This window comes from Momordica charantia, assembly GCF_013281855.1.
Source record: "Momordica charantia cultivar OHB3-1 chromosome 2 unlocalized genomic scaffold, Mcharantia_2.0 BLBB01000002.1, whole genome shotgun sequence".
Lineage (NCBI taxonomy): Eukaryota > Viridiplantae > Streptophyta > Magnoliopsida > Cucurbitales > Cucurbitaceae > Momordica > Momordica charantia.
Window position 1 is genome coordinate 9,301,859 of NW_028275160.1, and position 19,666 is coordinate 9,321,524.

The window sequence follows — 19,666 nt, forward strand, 5'->3', positions numbered from 1 at the left end:
AAAGGCAATGGTTGTTGTGAATTAAATGATTCCCGGGCGGGAATTAATATGACCCCGGTCGAGGTTTTTTCCAGCAGTCATGTCTTATAATTAAGGATATTTTGGTCATTTCATCTCCTCTGACACATCATTAATGCTTAAAGTAGGTCATTTGGACATATTTAAAAAAGGTGGGTCATTTGAACATTCCATAAACTTTTGAAGGTCATTTGAGTCAATTTCTCAGCAAACAATTTATTATTTTTTAATTAAATTTATAATACCAATTTTTAAAGGTAGATTCACCTTGTTCATGTGTTTTTCTTTTGAGCAAAAAAAGGTGGAATTCAAACTTTCTTGATCAATTGATCAATTGAGTTATGCTCACATTGTTGTAAGAGAGGATGTATTACATTGCAGAAGCCTCGTCGCTTGGTCATTGACTCTCAAAATGGTTAATATCGTGCAAGTTTATACTAACTCACTATGTCATAATTGACACGAGAATGCAACGCACAGTCAAATTTGAGGTCGCAAAGGACGTAGAACGCACCATCCACGTCGCACAAGCATCGTCCTAACAAATTTACACAACGTCAACATTCATTGGTAAGGTTATATGTTCATCAAATGGATACAAAGTGGTATGCTGTTTAGGCATGGGTTTACATATGTACATCAGCAATTAACATTCAAGCATCACAAAAAAACTTGGCAAATTAGCAAAAACACCCAAAACCCCTTATTATCTGCCCTTCCTAGTGGTGCAACAAACCAAACAACAATCAACAGTGAAGAACAAAACAAAAAGCACAAGTCAAAGAAGTAACCTTGGCTGCCAATCTTGTCATTAACTTGTTATATAGTTCACTGCTCCCTCTTCTTACGAGGCAAATAGAAGGGCTTTCTTCTGGCTCTTGACTTTCTTCTTTCTCCATAGGAGCTTCCTCCACAATCCACCGTCTCCCCGCTTTCTGCTCGGAACGATAGCCAAACTACCAACCGAATCTCTATGTCCATTCCATATGAGGATTGCTTTGTGCGGATCAACCACCTTATCAGGATCCAACGTCGAAGTGGGATTTCCATCGACTTCTATAGGCTTTGGAAACTTATGATCTCTAGTGGTGGCGTCGTCCTCGGCCAGCATTTGATCTAGTAGAGAGAACCGGTTATTTGTCATCTTGATACTGGAAACAGTCGGGGTTGGGGTCGGGGCCATGTCTGTTACGGGGGTGGTTGTGGTGGTGGAGATGCTACAAGTTTGTGTTTCATCATTTGCAGTAGTGATCACCTTGTCTAAAAGTGCAGCTTCCTTGGGTGTAGCCAGTGCCTTCAACTGCTTGCCGAGGTTAAGAATCGTCTCTTGGCACTCTGCTAATTTTTCAGAAGCAGTTGTTATCTCCCATTCCTGCAAAATTGTTGAAGTAAATATTACTGCAGGATTAAATAAAATGACACGATTTAACAAAGAGTTAATTTCTCTTCAACTGTTGGCATGCCTGATAACAAAAGCATCTAAATCGTGTACAATATGTTCAAACTATACAACTCCAGACACAGAATTCAGTTTCACGAAACGAAGGAGTCGTTATAAGATGAGAAAACTTACCGTGCGTAGTTGCTTCTCTTCCTGACCGAGATCGGTGTTTGGGTTTAGTTTCTTTGTGCTGAAAAAAAATGTAGCTTATGTAAATAAATAAATTTAAGATTAATAACCAATGGAATTAGTAAAGTAAATCATAGAGAATTCAGAACCTTTCCAGCTGAAGTTGCAGTTCAAGGCATGTGGCCTCTAATTCTTCAAAGCAATTGTTTTTGTTGTCCAATTCCACTTCTAGAGCTGCAACCTTTCTGCGGGTCTCATTTAGTTCAGTTCTAGCTGCCATAAGCTGTGCTTCTAGATCTTGATTCACCAAATTCTGATTGACAATTTGGCCTTCGATTGATCCCTTCGATTCTGTAAGGGTTTCTAATTCCTTCCGCAAGTTGACAACTTTCTTTTCTGATTCTTGAAGTTGATTTGTTAGCGTTTCAATTTTAATGGTAGTAGACTGCAACTTCGCTTCAAGGTCTTTCTTTGTAGATTCTACAATCGTTAGCTCTTCTTTCAGTTTTCTATTTCCTTCTGTCAAGGCAGGTTGCACCTCTCCGGTTGGGACGCTATACCATGAAAACTGTTCTCTAAGGACACGTGGTCTATCAACTTCTGGAACATGAACTGTCGTTCCGGTTTCCAGTTCACAGTCACTGCGTGACTCATCCCAATCGAAACGCTTCTTTATGGAGTCTCTCATGCTTGAAACATCTTGAAGTGAAAAGCAATGGTTCATAATCCAATCCAAGGTAGAGTTTATTTCTTGCAGAAAATTACCTAGATCTGCCTTCCCATTCAACAGATCATAACAATCATGTATAAACTGCTTCAAAATAGTGTTCAGTTCCAACGTTTTCCATTGGAAAACTCGTACCATAAAGCCCGTAGGTGTTTCTGAATAGAAACCATCCTTTCTGCAGGAAGAGTTATCCTCATCTGAAGATGACACACTAATCCCTTCTACAAGCTCAATCAATCTCGATATCGAACCCTGTAGATCCACCTGATGCTGGTTATGCTTCTTCACTGAAGTGATGTCAATGTCATTCACTTCACTCACTGGATCTGTCCCCAAAGGCTTCTGCAAGTCGCTGCCAGGGAGATTAGGTTCATCACAATGATTTGCATTCTCTTTTGTATCAATATAATTTTCACGATTCTGGCATTTTATCGCTGCTCGAATATCCTCCAGTATTTGTTCCGGATCTCTTCGGGAGAAACTGCTTTGGTCAAATACCATTTTCAAGATACTTTGAATCCAATCAGGAACTTCACCCTTTGATATATCTCCAGACATGGTATCTGGGACTGTCTCCTTAGATTCAGGGCAACAGCCATTTTGCTCAGTTTCCAAGGCCTTGGGTTTTCCATTAACTTCATTTGAAAGTATCTGAGAATTTCCAGCAGGTTTTTCAACAGAGACAATAGCCAATTTTTCCATTTCAACAAAGTCATCCATCAGATCCAAATCTGAAGATCCAACTATTTTACATGTTATTGACCCTTTATGCTTCCCATGTTTGAAGTGCTCCAGGTCTGAAATCATCGCAGAAGCCCATGATTCAGCAGAGCTAACCTTATCATCGCTCCCAGCATCGGACATCGAAGCAAGAGGGAGCTCAGGTAATGTTATACTCTTTCCTGATTCCATGATTTTATGACCATTTGATAATTCTCGAGGCGACTCGACTTGTAACGATTTGGGAGATGCACGGGCGTGGATGCTTTTTGCAACTTGAAGTTCATTGTTCTTTTTGTTGAGAGCTTCCTTTAGAGCACTGTTCTCTTCTTCCAAAACTGACACTCGAGAAGTCAGAACACTAATACGTTTGTTGGGAGTCTCTGGAGAGTTCTCTAGTGAAGAGTCCAAAGAACCCGTTGGATTCAAGTGTCGTCTTCTGATCTCAAATGAATCCCTTCCTAGCATTTCGACTTCGTTTTTCATCTTTACCAAGGCTGCAGGACCTGGCAACCTCTTTCGGACAAGGAGGCGCAGCCTCTGGCACTCCGATTCGAGTTTTGCAATCTTTTTCACACTCTCTAAGTGTTGCTTATGTGATGCATCTGCAGTTCGTCGGTTGAATTCTCTCTCCTCATTCCGAATCTCGACCTCCTTCTCAAGCACTCGGACTTCATATTTAAAGGTAGCATTTTCTTTCTCTATGGATTCTAATCTAGATACTAATCCATTAAGATCCGCCTCCACACCAGCCAACTGTCTATTTAGATCTTCAATCATCTTTTCCTTCACCAATAAAGCCTTGCTAAGTTGAGTGTTCTCGCCGCCCAGTTTCGAAAGCCTTTTACCTGTATCAGCTAACTTCTCCTCCAAAATCTTTTGAGTCTTTTCAAATTCATTTGATGTCTTTGAGACCGCATCATGAATCCTTTGCTCCTGCTCTTCTCGAACAAACCGTAGCTGCTGCATGCATTCCTTTAGAGCTGCATCTAGATGAATCACTCTCTCTTCACCAGCAAATCTCTTCTGTACAGCATCATTTAGTTCTTGCTTCAAAGTTGCCGCTTCAGATTTCGCCTTTTCCCATCCTGTATCAAACCATTTATGAAAGCCATTGATGTATCAGTTAACAGATTTATAAACGCAGGTTATACACCACGCCACGCAAAATAAAACCTTAAAGAACGATATGAAAGCTAGGTCGATGGAGAAGGAAAGAAATTACCGGCAATGGCTTCCTGTTCCATGTTTGTAAGTTTCTTCACAAGTTCATCCTTTGTCCTACACTCAGAGAGAGCTACAGAGAGTTTATCATTTGCAATCTCAAGATCTTTCTCCAACCGAGCTTTGTCAATAAGAAGTGTCTGCAAAAGGAGACAATAAATCATTTAGAATCCCTCAAAGTTACTAAAAACGATTCCAAATCAAAACCCCTGATAAAAAAACTCAGTAATAGAAATCTCAAATGATGCAGTAAACATGAACATAGCTTCGAGACATGGCGAAACGCCGATACATCTAAGCCATTGCCCCCAAGGGGACTAAACGAGTACAGGCCGACCGTCCCGAAACTCACGATGTAGATCCAATGGTTGAAAATCCTATGACTATCAGGAACTAATCTTAAAAAAAAAAAAAGCTTCCCAAAGATTCCCAGAAAAGTTGAAATGGAATCTTATGGTCAAAGGAACAGTCCATAATGAATTTGTAGCCAAAATTAAGCAACACATTGAACAGTTGACTTCCATTGTTTAAGCAAACTGAAGAAGCTGAAGATTAATACCTCTTCTTCATTCTTATTGACAGAAACATTCACTTTATCACTGGAAACAGTTATCTTCTCTGATGACTTCTTCCTCCAAAGCCACGTCTTCTGGTCCATCGCCAAGGCTCAATCTTCAAACCCCAAAAACAGACCTCTGCAATATTCCCACAAGTTCAAAACAAAACCATCAGCTTCTAAAACCAAAAAACAGACAAAACCCCACATTACCATTTTCCCACAAGAAACACTTTCCATTAGGTCAGAAAGAAGAAGCAAAATCAGGTAAAAAAAAGAAAATTCGATCCAAGTAGACGAAAAGGGAAATTAGAAATGTACCTGAAAGAAGAAAATGCAGCAGATTCTGCTCTGTTACCCCATTAAGGAAAAATCAAGAAAAAAAAAGGCCTTAAAATCCCGATTTCAGGCTCGGAAACGAAGTGCATGAATCCGAAACCAGAGATTTGGCACTCCAATGGCGGATGAAGCTCCAAAATCCGCGAGAATGGCTTCTGATTCTGCCGACAGAGAAGCTCTTTTAAGAAAGTAGAGAGAGAAAGTAGAGAGAGAAAGGAGTGTCGGCTGTGATCTGACAGAAGGAGGAGGAGAAGGGGGGAGTCGTTAAAGGGAAGATTTTGGCGGGTCGCTTTTGCTTTGATCCAACGGACCGCGAGAGCGCGGGTCGTAATCTGGGCCGTCCATTTATTTTTCTTTTACGCAATATAATTATATATGTGATTGTGATTTTCATTTTTCCATGCCTCTAACTCAACTATCAATGTCATTATATTATACTACCGTTTTTCTTTGTATTTGACATTTGTTCCTTTTTCCATTATTAAAAATAGTAAAAGTTTTTTTTTTTCTGTTTCCTTTTTAGTTTGAGATTAAAATATTCTTTCGTTTTCATACAAATATTACCTTGAAATTTAATAAAATAAAAATCTCGGCGTGTGTATGCATACAAATCTTACATGAAAATATTCCTTTTGATTTTTTATTTATAATTTTTCACACTTCATTCATTTTTCTGTATTTTTACTAGATATAAATTTTGTGTTAAAATTTTATAATTAAAAATTAAAATAATCACTTATTTGTAAAAATTAAAATAATTTTTTAAAAATAGAAAGATTAAAATGAACCAAAGTTAAAAATATGTATATAAAAATAGGTAATTTAAAAATAGAGGAACCAGGATAAATCAAATAAAAGATATATATTTTATGTAAAATAGTATTTTAAACTTTCAATTAAATAAAAATGTTGATATATATATAATATATATATATTATTGTACTTGAAGTACTCGCACCAATTGGGATTCTCTAGGTGCTCTTGCATTTTGTGTCAAATCTCAATGATTTTACTGTATATTTTTATTCCTTTTTACAGAATTTGAAGTTAAAAAGCTATTTGTATTCATGTTTTTTATTTTTTCTTTTTCAATTAATAAATTATGATGTATTCAAAAATTAAGAAATTGGTAACTTTTTCGCGTTTCTTGAAATCAAAAATATGTTTAGTAATAATTTTTCATTTTTTGTTGTCTAAAATTTTAGATTAAAAAAAATTAAAGGTTTTATATGAAATTCAAATTCTTAAATTAAATAATTAAATTTTTTATGTTACATTTATTATGTAATTTAAAAATGAAAATTTTGAAATTTGACCTTTTTTTTTCTAAAATTTATATCCACTCTAAAATCTTTATCTATAAAATATTAACTTTTTATCTCTATTTCTAGAATTTTAATCTCTTAATTGGAGAATGAGACAGGTCATCGAATTTTTTGAGTAGTAATAAGTGTTTATGTTTTGAGTTATGCTCAATTTTTTTTAAGGAAGTAAACTCTAAAATTTGTAGAATTATAATTTTAAATTCTGAAAATCTCATTGAAACCCAGTAGATTCTATGTAATTTTCTGATAATTAACATACATTAATTGCAGTAATTTACTGTATTGTTTTAATTAATAAATTATTGAATGATTACTTAATCTTTACTTCACAACCATTTATTGAATTATAATGGTAGTTCAATAATTTATAATTATGAATTGGTTCGTATGATTTCAATTATTTCTTATTTTTAATTTTTTTTTTACATAGGACCTCCCGCTCTGATACCAGACAATGCAGGGGTTCGAACATAGGACCTCCCGCTCTGATACCATCTTAAGAATGAAAAGACCACCACTCAACCCAAAAGCTTAAGCTGATGAGTTGAGTAAATTTAATTCATTTATATAGATTCTAACACTTACATTAAAGGCATGTTTGACCAAAATTACTTTTGTCATTATCAAAATTGCTTCCATTTATAATACTAACCTTCGACAATGATATACGGGTGAATTTAAAAAATGACAAAAGCGATTTTACCAAAATCACTCCGGAACGTATCCGAAATTATTGCTCCAATTCCCTCTCAAGTCTTTTTTATAGAAAGAAAAAGATGTTTCATTTGTGAGGATGAGACAAAAGATTGGACAAATTCTGCATTCTTATGTTAGACCATGGTCCCATGCTTCACTTTACAATATCACCAACAAGATTCTCAATTTTTTTTAAAAAAAATGATTTTTTTCCGTAGAGGTCCTACCATAAAATTTCTTTTATCCTTTAATTTATTATAGAAAATCTATTTTCGATATTAATAATAATAAAATATAGTTTTGACCCTCCAAAATTTACCATATTTCTCAATTGGTCCCTTAATTAGTTTTAAAAAATTACGTTTTACCTTTGCAACCAAAAAAGAAAAGGAAAAAAACATTTTAGTCTATCAAGTTTTAGTAAGTTTTAAATTTAAATTTTTTTAACGAAGAAATAACATGACTAATTATTATTATTACATACGTGTTAATTGTCACTTTTATTGTAATTTTTGACTCAAAATTTAATAGTTTTTGGGAAGATTAGAAATGAAGAAGTTCTATGATATATAAAGTGTCCGGCCATTTGTCATGATTTTGAACCTAGCTGATGTATTATTTTGTTGGGCAAGCATCCTAAGGTCATCAATTTCCTTCACCCTTCGGCAACGGGCAGGACACATCCTTCTTACATGGTCTTATGATTTTTCAGAGACCGTTTTTGAAAACAATCGCTCGGGACAACATCATCTTTGTGGTAAAAGTGGTAATTCAAGAGAAATCATCGTTGTAAGGAATGGAGGGAATAAAAGACAGCATCTTTAATACTAAGATAAAATCAAAAGTAAATTATTTCAGATTTAGATTAAAGTCATGCTATTGTAAAAATAACACTGGACTTGAGAAAATATTTGGGGAAGGAAATTAAAAGGAAAAAAGAAAGGGAAAAGAAAAAGTAATCAGCACTTTAATTAAAGTGGAAAGGAGAGGAATTCGTGGGGATTTGGTGAATAGTCATTGGTTAATATTTTGGCATCATCTCTCAAGCTTTCCTTTTAATGATGATAAAGAGAATAATTAATGATTAAGAAAGATTAATGGTTTAATTAATTTGATTGGTGGACCCTCATTTTCCCCTTTTTAATTATGGTTGTTTAGCTTAAAGTGACACCTAAATCCCCCAATGACTTGCATTATTTCCCATTCTTCTCTTTCATTATACTCTTTCTCTTTACTTTTCTTTAATTAATCACTTTTTTTTAGATTCTAATTTGTTTTGGTTGGTTCATTAAAAAAAAAAAAGTTTTGGTTGGTGATGGAAAATTAATGCTTAATTTTACGAGCTAATTAAGCTTGGCCCATTGACATAGAAGTTCACAATTCTGAGCCTCCTCTCTAGGGAGGAGCAAAATATTGAAAATTACCGCACACTTACTCAATACAATATAGGTTGGACCACGCTTAAGACATGCCCGTATTTGTTCGTGTTTGATTAAGATTTATTTGACTTGGAGACCTCTAACTTTTAGCTAGCCTCACAACTCGGCTAATTGTGGGACGCTGTCTATAATAACATTACTAAAACCACTTTTTCTAATAGCTAGAAGCACTTAAAGTAATTTGTGATAAAGTCTACCTGTAGCGTGCTTGACTGGAAAGCACTTCAAAAATACTTTTAAAAAGTGTAGAACTAAACATCAAAATAATTTATTATTAACCATTTTTTACTTTACTAAAAGTATTTATAGTTAACCTATATTTTCTAAAAAGACACTTATCCGAGAAGTAGGGATCATCAAATGCAAAAAATTGATAGAAAAATTGAGATTTAAGAATTTTCTCTCTAATTTGCCCCTCCTCGTCCCTCCTAAAACCACTCCCGATTAGAAGTTTAGAAATATACTAATCGTTCAACACCGACGATACTCGAAATTTCAAAGTAGATAATGAAAAGGAATTTAATAGGACCCCTCAAATCAAACCGATTAATTAAACAAAGCACATTATAATGCGGTGCCGTTTTATAGCAATTGGAGAATGATTGATTGGGACACTTCAAAGTGCCCACCAACTCTTCTACAACTGATTAATTAATTAGGGTGCATAGTGGTTAGAACACAAGGTTTGTTGATTATTCATTATTAATCATTTTCATAACAAATTAACCATTTTTATTTTTCATTTTCAAATTTTGAAGAAATGGGTATGGGTTATAATGTTGTATCACCTTGAAAATCAACAATCGATCGATCATTTGACGATGATTTATCAAGTACATATAAAGATATATAAGAAGTTTGTATTAATATGCTTGTTGTGATGTTTGTTGGAGTAGCTTTGAAACAACAGAGATAATTGGAGTAGATCATTTGCAAGTTTCTTTGAGAGATTCAAGCTGCAATGTGTATTTCTTTATCAACCGTTGGTAAACGTTGTGTGGCTCAAACCACTTTGCAAACTAGAGGTTAAGCTCAAAGCTCCACAGCAAAAAACACCCCTCTTTTGACGAAGTGCTCTTAAAGGAGCAAAATAGAGAAAGTAGAGGAAGTAGAGACAAGTTGTTTTTTTAAGAGTATAGGGAGGGAGGTATTTATAAGAAACTTGCATGTAATAACTGGAAAAATTAATAAGTTTCTTTTTAACTTCTTTTAAAATATAAAACTGATAAAACCTCTCCATCCTTAAACTCTTAAATTAAATACCAAAAAAAAGAAAAAAAAATCATCTTTAATTATTGATAAATATTAAAATGTAACAATAGTAATTAAGATGTGTGGGATAGAAAATGAGAGAAAATTATGCAATTTTTCAAATGGGTTGTGAATGTCTCTAGAACATAATTGTTGCAAAGTCTCTTTGTGAATAGGATTCCCTAACAAGTTGAAGATTTTATTCAATAATGCAATTATGATGGATACCAACCATTTTTCTTTTTCTTGTGAAGATTTTATGCTTGAGTTATGACTTGAGTTAAAAGATGAAGTTGCACGTTTGTTACGTATTGTCTAGTCATTTAAGTTAAATATCACACACAATATTTAATTATTAGATATGCTTAATTATGAGATAAATAGGCTTATATATTAAATATAAACTAAGTTTCTTAATCTCAAATTATATAAATTTAATCCATAAGCCAAACAATCACTTTTAAGCAATTATACTAACAATGTCTTGTTTATCAACATAATAATGGCAATGCTATTTTTTTTAAAAAAAAAAATCATAAATATGACTTGTAACAATCACAATAATAACAAAATAATAATAATAATAATAATAATATACTTCTTACACTAAAGTAGAGAACCTAGAAATAGTTTTCTCACCCAAATATATTAAGCAATTATAGTAAATAAATAAATTATGTTATTCTATTCCATTATATATGGTACCTCACACATGATGAATGGGAGCCCCACATCAATTTAAGTGTAGTTCTAAAATCATTAATTTTTGTAACTACCATATTTGTCCCCTCCTTGTGCTATATTAACATTTTACACATAATATTTATTTATTTAATAGTTATGCTATAAATTTGGTTCTTCAATTATATTTCTGAACTTTAATTAATTGCTACGTTGAATAATGATTTGATATAAGGGAGTAATAAGCAAAAATTGATTTAAAAAGTATTTTGCCGTTCACCCATTAATTTTTCACTTCTGTTTCTCCTTGTTTTATCCGTATGACATACTCAGGGTGGATCGATATTTAAATATTAGTGATTTTTTAAATTGAAAAATTAAATTTGTAATTTAACGTTAATTTAATTTAATTTATACATTGTAGTATTATTTTTTTATAAATTGGTTCCATGTATTTACTCTCATGAATAAAATTTGATCATTGCATCATGTCATGTCAAATCAACACACATTGTGTCGATCAATATTTAAATATTAATAATTTTTTTTAAGTTAAGAGATTATATTTGTAATTTAACCTTAATTTCATTTATGCATTCTAATATTATTTTATACAAATTTAATAAATGGTTAAAGAAAAATTCTTACTATGGTTTCATGTATTTATTCTCTTGAATAAATACGATGGTAGATATGACATGACATTTTAGAAAGTAAAATATATAAAAATATCAAAAAATAGAATGATTATAAAAAATATATGACTCATTAATAATAGTTAAATGTTTGATTTATCTGAGCAAAATCATGACTAGAATTATTATATTAATTTTGTGATTACTAATCAAATAATATATATCATAATCTAGAAAAATTAAGACTAACCAAATTATATTTAAGTTGCTAATTTAAGCATAATTTAATAGTTAAAGACATTTCTATTTCTTTTTAGAATTTGTAAAGTTGAGCCAACGCTCTTATATTTATAGCTCATCAATATTTAGGTCATTGTTTATTTATAAATTAATGATTATCACATAGAATAAAAATATATTAATTCATTATTAAAATTGGTCTATTGACAGCTAATAAATTTTTAGAAAATATTTTATGGAAAAACTGTTGACTGTTGCCTTTTTAAACTATTTTATTAAAACCCATAATAGGGTCAAAATCTCCCCAAATCTCTTTTAATTCTTTTTTTTTAAATTAGTTAGACGATACTTCTCTCATTTTCCTGTCTCCCTACCACTTCTCACTTCCTTTTTTGAATCTCAGCTTCTTCTACCTTTTTTCTCAACTTGATGCAATACTAATCATTGATCATCTAAAGTAAAAGTTGGAAAAAAAATTTAGCAACTTTATTCCAAAGTCTCGAAACTTCTTCAATTACATTCTTAAAAAAAAAAAAAAGCTATTAAAGCACACAATGAACAATAGATGAGAAAAAACATCATGTTACGCAATTTACGCAACTTCTTGACAATCATTTAAAATTATGAAAAATACAAAGTAAAATGTGTGTGTATTTTGACGAGATTATGAATTTTAATAAAATAATAAAAAAAACAATCAACATTTGTCCTCTTATTATAGGACCCGGTGAGGATAAGGAGCACAATGCTCCATACAGTCAAGGAAAGAATTTTTTTTCCATATTTTATATGTGGTCACTTATTTAAAAATTATATTTATTAATTTTTACTTTATAAAAAACGTGTTACCAATAGTTTTTTTTCTTTTTTTTTTGAAAACAACTGCAGGTTCAAAATTTCCCAATAGAATAATTATTCATTTTTACTACTATAATTCAAATTTAACTATTGAATCTTAAATTTGAATAAGTGGCAAAATTCTCCCTCAAAACTAAATAAAGAAATTTTCCATGAACAAACCAATAGACCACAAAAAATTCAATTGAAAATACACTAAAAATCAGACAACATAAAAGTTCAAACCCCAACTTTGGTCAGTTTCCTCAACATAAAACCAAATATGTAACAAAACACTCAAATTTAGCACAAAATACCTAAAAATCTTTTTTTATTTTTATTTTTAACCCATAAAAGTAATTTCATCCAATTGCAAGAATGCGGATAAGAGACCACAAACTTCTTTTTTCTTTTTAAAGACATATTAACTGATTGAGAATATTGTTATCGGTGAAATTACCACTATTTTGTATACATAAATTGAAGTAAGAGAAGCGACGTGGGTCGAGCCACCCAACCAAATAAGACCCGAGCCGAACCAAATCCAATTGTTTCCAACCATCCAAAATCAATCTTCGGAGACTCCCTCTATAAATAGGAGAAGGGACTTTAGACACGAAAAAACACTCTGACAACTCTATTCTTTCTACTGAATACCCTTTGCTAGTATTGAATTTAGTATCCAGATGGACGTGCCGTTCTTTTTTGCACCAGAGCGAAATCAAATTCCTACACCAACAGATATCATTATTAGCATTTAGTCAAGTTCATGATTCGATATCAATAAAATAAAAAATGGAAGAATAAGATCGACAAACTTATAAAAAGTGATTAAAAAGCGACATTTTAGAAATATATATATATATATATATATCCCTCTTTTTGTCACACTTAAGAATGCCGTAGATCCTTCCAAAAAAAAAAAAGGTAGGTCCTTCCTAAATATTAAAGTTTTGGCCTACTTGTTCATCATCCATGCACGTGAAACTGAAATTAATCTCTCAAAAATAAATCAACCAGCCAAATAGATGCCACTGCATTAATGATATCATCAAATCAAACCACTTTTTGCTCAAAGTCAAGACCATACTTTTAATTCCCTTCTTAAAAAAAAAAAAAAAAAACCATACTTTTAATGTTGGTGTCTGTCTTTAACCATATATATTTATTGCTTTTTTACTTTATTTGCTGATATTTTGATTTCTCTAAAGTGCCAAAATACAAGATATTTATGGTCAATTATTACTGAATCAAATCTTCTATGAGAATAAGATAAATAAATAAATACTGACACACCCACATCACATGAGTATAACTTAGTACACCTAAAGAAAAAAATAATATATAAATCTGCATATTGAAGAGAGCGATACCCTTTTTAAGTTCAATTGAGAGAGGTAATTCTAGACTTGGATCTACGAAAAAATTTAAAAATATTTTAAGGTTTAGATCGTTGATAGATAAATTTCGACCAATTACAAATTGCCTTATATTTATAATGAAAATATTATATGTCATTAAATTGAGGTCAATTAAATAATGTCACTTATTATTTTTTGGCATTTGAATTCGATCAATTAAATTATCGATGACATAAGTTGATCTAATAAGATTGCACCACATATGACATATAAATTGGTCCAATCAAAATTTGACATGTTTATTTGATGACATAAGCTGACCCAATTGGATTGTGTCACGTGACAATGAACTTATAATCAGATGGATTCAAATACACCTAAGGCCCATGAAAGACCCTATAAATAAATGGTTCATTCACCATCTAATTCATCCTAAAATGGATCAAGATCTTGCAGATGATCAAAATCATTCGTGCTGCAAATTGATCAAAATTCTCCATCATGCAGATGAGATCAACAAGCCGCCAACGGAAAGAATCAACGAATAAATATTAGAGATTGTACGATCCCAAAATATCAATACAAATTATATTTAGTCAACGAAATACAATTTCTCTAGAAATCTTGTGTGACCAAAGATATGGTTTCATTCTTTAAAATTCACTCCAAAATGTTTATTTGGTTTGTAAAATTTAAAAAATTACAAAATAGTCCATCTAGTTCTAATTAATTTTATATTAATCACTTTCCTATTAAAATCTTTAACCAAAAAGTGTTGTACTAGACCAATATCTCTTCCAAAATTTTATCCAATCCTCCGACCTATGGTCGTCATGCAACCAAGTCGTCCTATTTCTAATATGCGTCCTACGGAAGACGATACATATTGTATAAGTGAAAAACAATGTCTCTGTTGATAAGAAATATTTGAGTCGAACAAACTTAAATGATATCAATACCATCATGAAAATTACCTATGAATCCGTTGGATTCTGAATTGCGGGATAGAGAGGAGACCTACCTCTTCATGTTCCAAAACAACCAAGTCATTATTGAATTATATCAAAGTTCCACCAATAATGTGTTGACAAAAAATAAATGGTTGTTGCTAAAGTATTAAATTTTCATCGACATTTCTATATATTTGTGAGTTGACATTGACGTAAGAGTTTAATTAATATTTTTATTCTATCATTGAGAAAATCGAATATATATATATATATATATATATATATTATCAACATAATATCACTAATATAGATATAATATTATTAATAATAAATTTTAATTTATTTACAAACAGTGAAATTGTGTCTTTGGTAATTGAAATATTTTTTTATGAATTTTTTATTTTTAGTTTTCCAAAAAGTATTGACATTTAATCCATATTTCAATAAAATTGAGACAGACATTTTCACCGAGATAAATATTTTACACCTTGGATTTTACTACAAATGCAATTTATATGTTTTTTTTCCCTTTTGACAAGTGTTTGGGGGAAAGAATACCCTAGACACGTGGAGGACATCCATTAGTGCCCCAAGGTGACCATGAGTCATGCCCCAGCTCGGACCGTCGAGATCACCACCACTAGCGTTGACAGATACTAAGTATGAGGGCCGAGGTGAACCTGGCCGAGGTCCGACCTACCGGGAAGCTCGGTGGGGGCCGATGTGAGCTACTGTCAACGGCGTGATTATCGGGTATAACCGACGGTCCCGAGATTACCGAGTGTAACCGACGGTCCCGAGATTACCGGGGTAACCGTCGCGAGATTAGCGGGACTACCACCCATAAGTAGAAGACTTCATTCCACGATCAGGTACGATGATTTCTGACCTTGAACTAAACTGGGAATCCGACCTATACTGACTTGATTGTCGGAGTGCTCACCTTTTTGTGCAGGTCCGCCCAAGTATTCTGATCGGTCCGGAGGCCGAGTTCGAGCTGCAATCTGAAATACACTGTTGTGCATATCCTTGCATAAACAACAAGTATAATTTATATGCTTTAGTTTTGCTTTTGTCTCAATTCACACGACTGTGGCATCAATAGAAGCTTAACTCAACGGTAATTGACGCTTGTGATAGGCATTTGTACTTTTTCCTTATAGATTATAAATTTGAATTCTCACTCATTTGTCTATTATAGTAATATTGTAAATTAAGATGGAAAAATAAATAATGGAGCGATTATAATATGAGATAATATTGAAGGTGGTCTTTGTTAATTTTTAAACTATTAGAAACTAATTAATACTGGATAGATATTGATTTAATTTAAATCTTTTAAAAGTAAAGGAAAAAGAACACTTCTCTTTTCTTTAAATGTTCTCACATCAATGAGAAACATGTGAACTTCCACAAAGTTCTCTTTGTTCTATTTCAATCACTAGATCAAAAGATATTAATTACTTGAAAGATGTTTAGGAAAAAAAAAAAAAAAATTTCTCCATGCACCTAACTTGAGAGGAAATAGCTAGAGAACAAAACTTTTAACTCTTAAAAATTTTACCTGTATCGGCTAATTCAATCTTATTTATAAAGAATTCCGAGAAAATGTATAAGCTATTCATACTATACGACCTATCACAGGTTATTAATGCGTCACACGTTACATGCAAAAACTCAACCATATAGTCATCCATGAGTGTAATACACCCAACCCAACCTATTGGGTTTTGAGCCACTTTTCTCTCAGTTTATATTTATAATAGATTTGATCCATTAGATATAAGATATGAATTTGAAATATATTTTGAAGTTATCTACCCGTCTTAAAAAGAAAATAAAATTTACCATAGTTTTTAGTTCAACAAAATGCAGGACGAGATCAAACATTCAATATAACGAATATTTTATAATGAAGTATAAAAATGTTGTAGAGGGAAAGACCAAAATTTGTAAAATTGACTCAAAATATTCAACAGAGTACTCAATATGTGCAATAACCTCTCTTTTGTGGAAAATGAGCAACTTTTGTCATGTAACTTTGATGATCTTTTAATATAATATGTTAGACTTTTATATTAAAAAGCAAAAGCATGAATGTGATCCTTCTTACTAGACTTGTGATCTGATTCTAGTTAGATTTTGATTTCTTTTTTAATATCAGTGTACGAGTTAATTCGCGCGTATATGGATTAATTTCTTTTTTATATTGTCTTGATGCTATTATATTTGGTTGCCAGAGAAACACATAGAAAATTAATTCTTAGGTAGCTGGTTATCACCTTCTAATATTTTTTTTTATTGGATTGGATTGCTCAACTAGAGATATTTTCCAATGGTAATGAGATTTCTCGTGTCTAGTCACTTGGTCGTGCAATAAGGTTAGATGAAGATTTTAATTTAAGATACCTTTTTATGCAAGGGTATGTTTAGCATGTCTCGAACTGAAGAATATTGTTTGATATATATAAGGGTATTAAATTTCTGATAACATGTCAACATTTCCATAGACATTTTCATGCGTTTTTGGGTTATCAACATCAATGAGGGTAAATCGACAAAGTATGGAAAAAAAATCATTAATATAGACATAATATTAATATTAATCCATTTAGACTTATTTAAAAATGTTGAAATGCTTATTTTTTAATTTAAACATTTTTTAAGAATTTTTTTTTTATTTTTATAACATTTCCAAAAATACCCATCCACATCGATATTTTATCGATATTTCATCAATATTTCTATGAAATGAGACTTCGACATTTTATTGACATCGACGTTTAAAATCTTGATTCGTTGGTAATACTATTGTTGTTTTGTGTAATCTTAGATTGATATTTGAAAAAAAAAATGATTGGTCTTCCAAGGATTTATGTAAGTGACGGCTACATATAAAATAATTTATCTTTGTATAATATTTATATTAAATTCGTGTTTTTTAATACAAAATATGTGGGATGGGAGTTCAAAGTCACAATCTTTTCATAAAAAATAGATGTCTTAATCTGTTGAACTAAGCTAAAGTGAGCGTAGCTCACCGCTAATTGACGTATACTTCCAATCACAAAGTTGTGAGTTCGAATCCAAAAAAAATCTGTTGAGCTAAGTTTAAATTAGTTATATTAGTGGCAGGTCAATAATATTTGTTGTGTAGTTTCGTTCCAAAGCATTAACATTTTCCTCTTTCTTCCTTTTTTAACGATTTTAAGAATATAAGTTCAAAAAATTCAACCGTGAACACAACTTAGCAGTTAAGACATCTTCTTTCATTCTTTAAATATTAGAATTTAATATATATATTCATTCAAAAAATACTTTGCTTTAAGGAGCTAAATATTTTCCTATTCGACATGGTTCGGACAAATCCATGTGAAAGTAAACATTTTTTTCTCATTGTGCATAGTTGGAGATGCCCGTAGGTTCGACAAGGTACCACAAATTCTCCCCACAATAACAAATTGATCAAAATTTAAATCACAATAACTCACTTTTTAATCCCTTTTTCCATTAGATTTTGACTTACTATTGGAATTATTTTGACTAATATCAAACAAATGAATCATCTAGATGATTTCTTTATTTTGTAATATGGGAATAAAGAAAACATCTTTAGTATTTCATCGAAAAGATTAATAAAAGCATTTTACTAAAAAAACATTATGAAAATCATCCAATAAAGTCACGGTTCTCCTTTGTATTATATATAGAGGAGAACCACGTCACTTTATCAAAAAAAAAAAAATCAAAATGCATTTTTAACTACGAGACGAAGAACATAACCAAAAAAAAAATGGTAAAAAAACATACTTTAAAAAAATATATATGAAATTGTAATTTGATAACCATTTTGTTTTTAGTTTCTACTCTTTTAAAAAAATATTCTTATTTTTTTACACTTTTATGGGTAAGTTTTTCACTTCTTGAAATTCTTAACCGAATTAAAAAATTATATATATTGTGAGAATTAATTTTTTCAATTTTTTCAATTTTAAAAATTTAGTTTATATCAGTTTACATTATCTCAATTAATCTTATGAAATAATGACTTTAACTTACCTAATCAAATAACATTTGACCGTTCAATACACCTTTAGGTTAATCAATCTATGGTGGTTGTCGCTTAAGTAAATTTTGTTAAAGAAAATGACAAAATTTGACCTCCATTAAATGCCCAATGCAAAAATGTTAAATTTATTTATTAATTTTGGTTGGTGACATTGGATTCCTTAGCAATGAAATTACTTTTTGGGACAACATTGAGTGTATGTTGGGGGAGAGTGTTGTGAAAGATTTGGAACATTTAAAGCCCCACAAAGACCATATGGAACACTCCAATCTATCCTTTCCAAACCAAACAAAATTATTAACCATATAATTGATATATATCATAGTCTATGATTGCCACTTTCTCTATCATTTTTGGAAAATAAGAATAAAAATCCATTGAACTGAAAGTTGTAGATTCGAAATCGATTTTTTAATATTGTATTTACTAAAATTATTTCGGAATTGAAAAAAAAAAGATATAGGTGTGTTGTAATTGTTGATGTAGAAATTTGACTTATTGGAACTATTAAACTTGCGGTAGAATAAAAGGAGATTCGATGAACCCTGCAGAATAGGAAAATTACACACGGTATGGTGTTAGTCACGCACAATTCGATGCTTAAATTGAAATCGAGATTTGATGTGAAGCATAACGAAAGTAGAGTTCTGTAGTATATCTCAATTATTTTACTACTCTTTGTTATAAAGATCTACTTATTTAAGTCACACGATATCGATTTTATAAAAATTAAAAAAATAATTAACAATTTAAAGTAGAGAAGTGACGGATGTTAATAAATTTAGGAGTAAAAATAGAAATTTTCATAAACTAATTTAATCTATATTTTCCATTTTTATACTTAGTAAGTTAAATCCTTGGATTCTCAATATTAGTCGTCCTTTCCTTTGTTGTTCTGTACTGACTACTGTAATTTTTTCCACCTCCCTTTTCATTTTCTTTTATTATTATTATTTTTTTTTACAAACTCGTGTTTTTACAAATAAAAATAAAAAATAATATTTATTTTCTCAACGTCTGTTTGATTT

At 31.3% G+C, this 19,666-nt stretch overlaps 1 protein-coding gene across 2 annotated transcripts; it reads right to left on the minus strand.

The window, feature by feature from the left end:
* Positions 1-320: 320 nt before the first annotated feature.
* On the minus strand, positions 321-5,401 carry LOC111017909 (filament-like protein (DUF869)). Of its 2 annotated transcripts, XR_002602351.2 has the most exons (7): positions 5,137-5,401; positions 4,819-4,954; positions 4,261-4,399; positions 1,738-4,123; positions 1,592-1,649; positions 810-1,390; positions 321-556 (listed from the first exon to the last, which is right to left on the minus strand). XR_002602351.2 is itself a non-coding variant. In XM_022293797.2 (6 exons), exons 2-6 carry the CDS (start codon positions 4,915-4,917, stop codon positions 863-865), a joined length of 3,210 nt encoding a protein of 1,069 aa, XP_022149489.1. In that variant the 5' UTR covers positions 4,918-4,954; positions 5,137-5,401; the 3' UTR covers positions 565-862. The 2 variants fall into 2 exon arrangements, 1 of the variants encoding a protein (XP_022149489.1); XM_022293797.2 differs by lacking the exon at positions 321-556 and having other exon boundaries at positions 565-1,390.
* Positions 5,402-19,666: the final 14,265 nt, after the last annotated feature.

Excerpts from the sequence above, each read along its gene's own strand:
- LOC111017909 (XM_022293797.2), bottom strand. The coding sequence starts at position 4,917 with ATGGACCAGAAGACGTGGCTTTGGAGGAAGAAGTCATCAGAGAAGATA. Across the intron at positions 1,650-1,737 it reads CTGCAACTTCAGCTGGAAAG|CACAAAGAAACTAAACCCAA; the intron begins GTTCTGAATTCT and ends ATTTTTTTTCAG. Across the intron at positions 1,391-1,591 it reads AAGAGAAGCAACTACGCACG|GAATGGGAGATAACAACTGC; the intron begins GTAAGTTTTCTC and ends ACAATTTTGCAG.